A 9,149-nucleotide genomic window follows, 5' to 3' on the forward strand; every position below is an offset into this window, starting at 1 on the left:
CCCACAGCCATTCCTTGACTTCCAAACGCTTCCTCTGCACTCCAGCTTGCGTTTTTGCTCTGTTCAGCACCAAAGGAGGCACACGGCCGCGTGAAATCGGTACAGAGAAGCAGCATCATGTTACACGTGCTACATGATCAATCTAGGACAAAGACTTTTATCCAAATATACACATACATCTTGAGAGAATTAGTATTTTTCAATGAACAGCATAATACTTTACCTGGGAGGTTATTCCCATGTGCAAAATGAATCAGTTTGGTGGTGGTTTGTTGCTTTCCTTTTTTTTTTTTTCCCTGGGGTTTAATCTTCTGCTTTGCTCCTGTTCATATTCTGGGTAAAAAGTGGGTCACGGTCATAGCAGGAGAAACTTTGTTTCCTCTCTTCACTCTCCCGTGTTTGCTGAGGGCTATGTAAGCCCCGCAGTAAGCGTTTGACTCGTAGGCATTGTAGTTGTTGGGCAGCAAGGTCTCTTTGAACTTGCACTCGTCCTGGAAAACAGCCTAAGGAAGAGGAAAGGGGTAAGGGGGGTGGGGGGAAAGAATGAAGCAGATAGTATAAATCACAGAATCATAAAGTCATAGAATCATAGAATTATAGAATGAAGCAGGTAGAAGAAATCATAGAACCATAAAGTCATAGAACCATAGAAGCATAGAATCAAAGAATCATAGCATCAGAGATTCATAGACTCATAGAATCCTCGAACCATAGAATCAAAGAATCACAGAATTAGAGACTCATAGAACCATAGGATTATAGAATCATAGAATCATAGAATTAGAGGCTCACAGAATCATAGACTAATAGAACCATATAGACTCCTAGAACCATAGAATTATAGAATCAAAGAATCCTAGTATTAGAGGCTCACAGAATTATAGACTCATAGAATTATGCAATCCTAGAATTATAGAATCATAAAACCATAGAATTAGAGGATCCTAGAACCATAGAATTATAGAATCCTAGAATTATAGAATCAAAGGATCATAGAGTTAGAGACTCACAGAATCAGAGATTCATAGAATCCTAGAGTCCTAGAATAATGGAATCATAGCCATGTGTTGCCCAGGGAGGTGGTGGAGTCACCGTCCCTGGAGGTGTTCAAAAAGGGATTGGATGTGGCACTTGGTGTCATGAGGCTTTGGATGACAGGTTGGACTTGATGATCTTTGAGGTCTTATCTAACCTTATGGATTCTATGATAGAATTACAGAATTATAGAACCATAGAATTATAGAATCCTAGAATTATAGAATCAAAGAATCATAGACTCATAGAATCATAGAATAGTAGAATAAAAGAATCATAGACTCATAGAATCATAGAATAGTAGAATAAAAGAATCATAGACTCATAGAATCATAGAATCCTAGAATTATAGAATCAAAGAATCTCCCAGGCAACCATCACCAGAACAAGAAGACACAGTCTCAAGCTGCACCAGGGGAAGTTTAGGCTGGAGGTGAGGAGAACGTTCTTCACAGAGAGAGTTGTTAGCCATTGGAATGTGCTGCCCAGGGAGGTGGTGGAGTTACCATCCCTGGAGGTGTTCAAGAGGGGATTGGATGTGGTGGCACTTGGAGCCATGGTTTAGTTAGTCATGAGGGTTTGGGTGACAGGTTGGACTTGATGATCTTTGAGGTCTTTTCCAACCTTGTTCATTCTATGATTCTATGATTAGAGACTCATAGAATCCTAGAATCATAGAGCCATAGAATCACAGAATTAGAGACTCATAGAATCCTAGAATCACAGAGCCATAGAATCATAGAATTAGAGACTCATAGAATCCTAGAATCATAGAACCATTGAATTATAGAATCACAGAATTAGAGACTCATGGAATCCTAGAATCATAGAACTATTGAATTATAGAATCCTAGAATTAGAGACTCCTAGAATCACAGAATTAGAGACTCATACAATCAGACTCATAGAATCCTAGAATTATAGAATCCTAGAATTATAAAATCCTAGAATTATAGAACCCTAGAATTAGAGACTCCTAGAATCATAGACTCCTAGAATCATAGACTCATAGACCCATAGAATCCTAGACTCATAGATTCCTAGAATCATAGAATCCTAGAATCATAGAATCACAGAATCATAGAATTATCTGGGTTGGAAGGGACCTCCAAAAGCCATCTAGTCCAACCCCCTCTGCAGTAAGGAGGGATAGTCCAGGAAGCCTCTAATAGTTTTTTCTTGCTAGTGTTTTCACAAGAAGAACTTGTTGCAGGGTGCAACAGGTGGTGCCAGGGTGACCGCATCCAACAGTAAATCTCCTCAGTGCTAATTTGGCATCGGATGAATTCAGATGCCACCTGTCCAGATAGTGGACTCTGTGCTTCATGATCAGTCATGGATTTCTTCTCTCTATTGGCAGGCAATCCCTTCTGTCAGCATCCTGCCCTTTTGCCCACATAAATGGCTTTGCTTGATTTCACACCTCCCCTTCACAAGGTGTCCTGGCATTCATCAAAGAATGATCTGCTGGCTGTCCAACCCTTCAGTTTTCTTCCAAACAGCAATGAACAAGGAGAACTCTTTGCTTGAATAAGGCATTTGAGTAAGACAGAATACAGGATTATCCAGGCTGGAAAAGACCTCAGAGATCATCAAGTCCAACCTATTACCTAATACCTAACACCTCAGGACAACTAAACCATGGCTCCAAGTGCCACATCCAATCCTGTTTTGAACACCTCCAGGGATGGGGACTCTGCCACCTCCCTGGGCAGCACATTCTGGAACAGGTTGCCTGGGGAGGTGGCTGAGGCCCCATCCCTGGAGATTACAGAATGAACCAGGTTGGAAAAGACCTTGGAGATCATCAAGTCCAACCTATCACCCAACACCATCTAATCAACTCAAGCATGACACCAAGCATCCCATCCAGTCTCTTTTTAAACACCTCCAGTGATGGTGACTCCACCACCTCCCTGGGCAGCACATTCCAATGGCCAATTTCTCTTTCTGGGAAGAATTTCTTCCTAACATCCAGCCTAAACCTCCCCTGGTGCAGCTTGAGACTGTGTCCTCTTGTTCTGGTGCTGGTTGCCTGGGAGAAGAGACCAACCCCCACCTGGCTACCACCTCCTTTCAGGTAGTTGTAGACAGCAATAAGGTCTCCCCTGAGCCTCCTCATCCCCAGGCTAAAAGACCTCAGTTTAGCACCAAATGTTCCCTTTTGTTAAACCATTGGTGATCTATTTAACTGCTAGTGAGACATGCAGCAGGTTCTAACCTGGGAAAACAGTTTCATTTTTCCTTTATGCCAGGTCATGTAAATCCAAGGAGGGGGAGTTATCAGGGAGAGGAGGTGCAAGGACAAGCAGGAGACAAACTGAGAGAGCACTGAAGATATTAAAAGACAAAGCAGAGTAACTCCCTCAACTGAAATGTCTGGCACATCACAGGCTGCCAGCTGCTGTTCTGTTTGGACCCAGGGTGTAATAACACTATTCACAGCTTCTTAAAGAGTTGAACTTAGGGCATTGCATTGTGCAAGGGAAAATGCACATCTCTTGCAGCTTTAGAAAATGTCCTTGAACATAAATAAGATTGGATTGAAACTAAGGGTGGACAAACCCCCCCCCCAAAAAAAAAAAATCAAAGGGAGCTCTGAATCCAGACTCTGCATTTCTTTAGTCAAGCAAAGCAGCTGGGTTTGTGGCACTGTTTTGGGTGCTTGAAATCAGACGTGATTGAAAGAATATTGCTATGGTGGAACCTTAAAACATCTCCCCTGTCATTGTGGAACAATGGATTGTTCAGATTAGTAATGGCTGTGGGTTCTTCACAACATCTGGTGTATCACTAAGCAGCTGAAATGCTTTGTTGACTTCACAGCTGGTTCAAAGGAAACTACTTTGTTGTTTCTTGAGCAAAGAGATGAATGCTGTCACTACCACTCATTACTGAGAGATGGACTGCTTTTGCTGAGTGCCCAGAGCCAGCCTCTTTCAAACATGCTTCCCAGCAAGTGCTGAATGTGGAGATGCCTTGCTCAGGCTTCAGACATTAAACTGTGTTTAGATGGCATAGCTAGGATGATGGTGATGGTGTTCCAGGTTGAGCTGCATGCCAGTGCTAATAGCCATTACTGGTTTCTCACCCTTTGGGGTTGATCTCACACAACTGATCATTAAAACAACCCCCCAAGCTCATATGGTGACTTTGTAGGGTAGACTTCCTATTCATTCTTCATGGTGTGGTTGGTTTGGTATCACAGTATCACAGTACATTAGAGGTTGGAAGGGACCTTCAGAGATCATCCAGTCTAAACCCCCTGCCAGAGCAGGATCACTTAGTGTGGTTCTCATAGGAATGCATCCAGGTGGGTTTGGAAAGTCTCCAGAGAAGGAGACTCCACAGCCTCTGGGCAGCCTGTTCCAGTGCTCTGTCACCCTCACTGGAAAGAAGTTTATCCTCATGGTGAGCTGAAATCTTCTATGTTCAAGCTTGAGCCTGTTGTTTCTTGTCTTATTAGTACACACCACCCAAAAGAGCTTGGCCCTCTCCACTTGACACCCACCCCTCAGCTATTGATAGACATTGATCAGATCCCTCTCAGCCTTCTCTTCTCCAGACTAAACAGCCCCAGAGCTCTCAGTCTCTCTTCACAGGGGAGATGCTCAAGTCCCCAAATCATCCTCACGGCTCTCTGTTGGATTCTCTCCAGCAGGTCTCTGTCTCTCTTAAACTGGGGAGCCCAAAACTGGACACAGTATTGCAGGTGTGGTCTCAGCAGGCCAGAGCAGAGGGGGAGAAGAACCTCCCTACCCCTGCTGGCCACACTTTTCTTGATTCACCCCATGCAGGGAGGGGGTGGGTGGCATGTGGCCATGATATTACTAATGGTAGCTAGTGCAGATAGTTCTGATGACTGCACCTCTCCTACACCAACCTGTGCACACACACAGAGAGACATGCAATCACATGCACACCCTCTGATGGACCTAAATGTACTTTACCTTCTAGGGGTCTTTGCAGTGCACTCCCATTTGCTTTACATATAATGCAGAGCAAAAGAGAATCAGCAGGGTTCACTCTTACTGGAAAGTGTTTGCAGTGCTGAAGCCTTAGAAGAAGCCATCTAACTAACCCCTCCTATTGGTCACATGGATTAATTTTCCTAGAGTGCTCCCCTGTACAATCTTCTTGGAAAGCTAAAAGATGACAGACCTCTAACAGCCTTCCTGCTTCATGTACTAAATAACCCTGATGACACCAGACTGGGCAAGCTCCCTGTAAGTAAGAGACTCTGCTTTTAACCAGAAATTTCCAGGAGAGAAAACAAAATGAAACAAAACAAAACATAGCAAAACAAAAGCAAAGCAAAGCAAAGCAAAGCAAAGCAAAGCAAAAGCAAAAGCAAAAGCAAGCCAAACCAAACTAAACCAAAACAAACCAACACCAAACCAAACCAAACTACCTGAAGGGAGGTTGTAGCTAGGTGGGGGTTGGTCTCTTCTCCCAGGCAATCAGCAACAGAACAAGAGGACACAGTCTCAAGCTGTGCCAGGGGAAGTTTAGGCTGGAGATGAGGAGAAAGTTCTTCCCAGAGAGAGCTGTTAGCCATTGGAATGTGCTGCCCAGGGAGGTGGTGGAGTCACCATCCCTGGAGGTGTTCAAGAGGGGATTGTATGTGGCACTTAGTGCCATGGTCTAGTAATCATGAGGTCTTGGGTGACAGGTTGGATTTGATGACCTTTGAGATCTCTCCCAACCTTATTGATTCTATGATTCTATGATTCAAACCAAAACCAAAGCAAACCCAAACCCACAAAAAAACCCCAACCCCAACCAAACCAAACCGAACTCAACAGACAAAACCCTTTCAACCTTCCTTTAAGCAAGGAAAAACTCTTTGCACCTGTACTCACCGTTCCATATAGCTTCCCCTTGTTGTTCATTGCGACGAAGAGAGCACTTTTCACCCCAAACAGGCTCACTACACCTCTCTCTACGGTGGATATTTCAAAGAGACCTAAACCAGAAGCAGTTCAATAGGAGTATTAGCACGGAATTTAGAGCTAATCAGAGGCAATCCAGGTATCACTTACTTGCTTTAAACCTCTAACGACCTTGTCTCATTGTCTTGGTTAGATTTATCTCCCTAGTCCAGCCAAATAGAAAGAGGCTGAGAAGGTCTTGGTTTTTCTTCTATGCTGTGGGGTTTTAAAATGATTATTCAGGAGTGCAGTCACATGCTGTACAATCCTTTTGATCCATCAAACTCTTTCTAACAAGTAAGTTTGGGGTTGGTTTTTTTCCCCCCGATACGCTGTAATTATGGAGTGTTTGTTATTCAGCCCTAGAGAAGCGTGGCTTGCATTTTCAAGTCCCCCATGATGTCTTAGCTGCAAAAGATTTTCAGCAACTGCCCTCTACAGGAAAATCAAACCCACAGGGCTAATGCTTCTCCTTAATCTCCTAAGAGAGCAGCACCCATTAGGAAAAAACAAAAGCCCAAGCAGGAACAGCAAGCCCCTTCCATGTCTGAACGTCCCAACCGTCCCGGTCACCCAGGATTCAAAATTCAGGGCCCTCTGAGCTGAGCAACAGCCTCCCAAACTCAAACAGGCGAATGAGAAAGCGAGGAGTGAGCAAATACAGCAGAGAGACACTTCCCCACCTGGCTGGTCTTTTCTCATCTGTGCAGCAAAGTAGGGTAAAAATAAATCGGAGCTAAATTTGTCTAAAGCATTCGTGACACGTTCCAGCCCGCGGGGCTTCTACCGGGTATTGATCCCAGAGACTCTCAGAAAGGCAACAGATGGAGCAGAGACTGAGGAACACTACCAAGTAATAACATTTGCATTCTCTGAAGGGTAAATTACTCGAGTTCACAGCAATTAAGTGACATCTATGCTATTTCATTTCTGGATGCAACTCACTGTATTGGTTTTCATTGTGAACTCCGCTTATGCTGCCGTCTGGGAGGATTTGAAGGTGAAACCCGATGCCCACGTTGCAGTAAAGCCTCCGCTGCCTCTTGATGCCTAGCAAATAATCACTCTCCCAGTTCACCTCTGACTTCTCCCCTGACATCCCAGCAATGGACCTGGACAGCAGAGATTGCCATCCTCTTTCCAGCAATGTGCCATTAGCTCTGCTTACAACTGGGTGTGTGGAAGCGATCCCGGCTAGCAAACCCAGGAGGAGGAAAGCAGCAGGCAGCGTCCGCTGAGCGCTGTCTTCGCAGAACATAGTGATGAGAAGTCTCTGTGCAGTGGCCATCCGGTTCACCTCCTGGGCACGTGGTCAGAATTGATGGCCCTAAAAATACTGCCCTTCTTGTTTGCCTCCCTCCAGCATGGTGGCAGAGGCTTATTTTTGGAAAGCCCACAGAGATTGCTGACATGAAACTAAAGCCCGCTAGCGGTCGGGTCGGAAGCAGAGGCAGGCCAACAGCAGGCAAAGTGGTGGGGACCATGTTTTGTAGATCCTGCTTCCCAGCAAGCAGCCTCAGTTATATTTGATCGACCCATTTTTATAGTGCAGAGCCTGTCCCTCCCCACATCATCACTCTGACATCAACAGCTTGCCAAAGGTAAGCCTGCCACGGCCGTAACACTAACCTGCCATCCTCCCCGGGCTGGCTGAGCTTTGATGAATGCTGTCACCCAAGACTGGAGGCAGGAGTGGGGTTTCATTGGCTGTTGAAAGCAGCCAGGGCAGTCAGAGGCTTCACAGGCAGCTTCCTTATTTAGAGAAGAAGGTGTAAAAACAGTTATGGACCTCATCAGTGAGCAATGAAAGCTTTGCAGCCACTTCCTCGGTGGCACGATCGCTGGGTGTGCAGCAGGGCAGAGCAAAACTGGGGGAGAACTGGCTCCAAGGGGCCCTTGCTCTTTTTGCACACAGCCAGCAAATCCAAGACACCTCTTACTGTGCCATGTTTGTCCCTCTAAAAGGAGTGCTCCTGGCTGGCTAACAGAGAGGTAAGCCACACTGAAAGGAGAGGAAGCCCCTGGGCTTGCTCCTACTGATTTTATGCAAGCACGTTTCTGCTGCTTGCAGCAGCAGTTCTGCTGAGCAGGACATGCAGCATTGATCTTGCAGTTTCATGTTGCTGGGGACATTGATATGTCCTTAAGTGTTCCCATCTTTCACTGAGGGGACTTCCAAATGATCACAGTTATTTGGGGAGGCTGTGTGCCTTTTGCAGGGGGTGGCGGTGTTTGTGTTGGCAAGACAAGGCATTGAAGAAGAGGGGAAGAGGGCAATGGCCACACCTCCCTACTGCCTCACTGGCTTTTTTTCACAGTATCACAGCACTTTAGAGGTTGGAAGGGACCTCCAGAGATCATCCAGTCCAACCCCCCTGCCAGAGCAGGATCACCCAGGGTAGTCTGCACAGGAATGCATTCAGGTGGGTATGGAAAGTCTCCAGAGAAGGAGACTCCACAACCTCCTTGGGCAGCCTGTTCCAGTGCTCTGTCACCCACATGGTGAGATGAAATCTTTTATGTTCTAGCTTGAACCTGTTGTTCTTTCTCTTATTACTGCACACCACCAAAAAGAGCTTGGCCCCCTCCCCTTTGACACCTACCCCTCAGATATTGGTAGACATTGATCAGATCCCCCCTCAATCTTCTCTTCTGAAGACTAACCAGTTCCAGGGATCTCAGCCTCTCTTCACAGGGAAGATGCCCAAATCCTCACTTTTTTTTTTTCCTTCCCCCCACTAATGTCTGAATATCTTATTTTTCCTTTCCTTCCATTTTCTCAGATTGTCTTACTTGATTCCCCTCCTTTTTAGCTGATGCTGTTCCAGCTTCCTTAGAGCTGGACAGATTAGACTTCCATCTTAATGAACTTCATGGGGCTTGTTAGGGCACTAGTGGGAGGGAAATGTCTGAGATTTATGCACATGCTTTTTGCCAATAGGTCTGTCAGCTTTTCACAGCACAGAACTTGGGTAGTCCATGTCATTTGAGACACTTGCAGGTTAATAAGGAGAGTACCTGGAAGGGCACTGGGCACATCCATGGTGACAGCAGGGATGTAATATGAGGCCTTGGATGCTGGAGGCACACAACAGGAGCACCTCAGGGCATGGCAGCCCTGAGGCAGCTGAGCAGTTAGATCCAGTGATGCATGAAATACTGATTATTCTCTTGAGAGAGGCT

General features: G+C 45.5%; 1 protein-coding gene across 1 annotated transcript; it reads right to left on the reverse strand.

The window, feature by feature from the left end:
- Window positions 1-326: 326 nt before the first annotated feature.
- On the reverse strand, window positions 327-7,254 carry FGF6 (fibroblast growth factor 6). Its single transcript, XM_009901460.1, has 3 exons — window positions 6,912-7,254; window positions 5,898-6,001; window positions 327-503 (listed from the first exon to the last, which is right to left on the reverse strand). Exons 1-3 carry the CDS (start codon window positions 7,252-7,254, stop codon window positions 327-329), a joined length of 624 nt encoding a protein of 207 aa, XP_009899762.1.
- Window positions 7,255-9,149: the final 1,895 nt, after the last annotated feature.

Source organism: Dryobates pubescens, chromosome Z (genome assembly GCF_014839835.1).
Source record: "Dryobates pubescens isolate bDryPub1 chromosome Z, bDryPub1.pri, whole genome shotgun sequence".
NCBI classification, from domain to species: domain Eukaryota; kingdom Metazoa; phylum Chordata; class Aves; order Piciformes; family Picidae; genus Dryobates; species Dryobates pubescens.

Coding starts and splice junctions, on each gene's coding strand:
- FGF6 (XM_009901460.1), bottom strand. CDS start 7,254: ATGGCCACTGCACAGAGACTTCTCATCACTATGTTCTGCGAAGACAGC. Junction 6,002..6,911: donor TCACAATGAAAACCAATACA/GTGAGTTGCATC, acceptor CTTCTGGTTTAG/GTCTCTTTGAAATATCCACC. Junction 504..5,897: donor AGGGGAAGCTATATGGAACG/GTGAGTACAGGT, acceptor CCTCTTCCTTAG/GCTGTTTTCCAGGACGAGTG.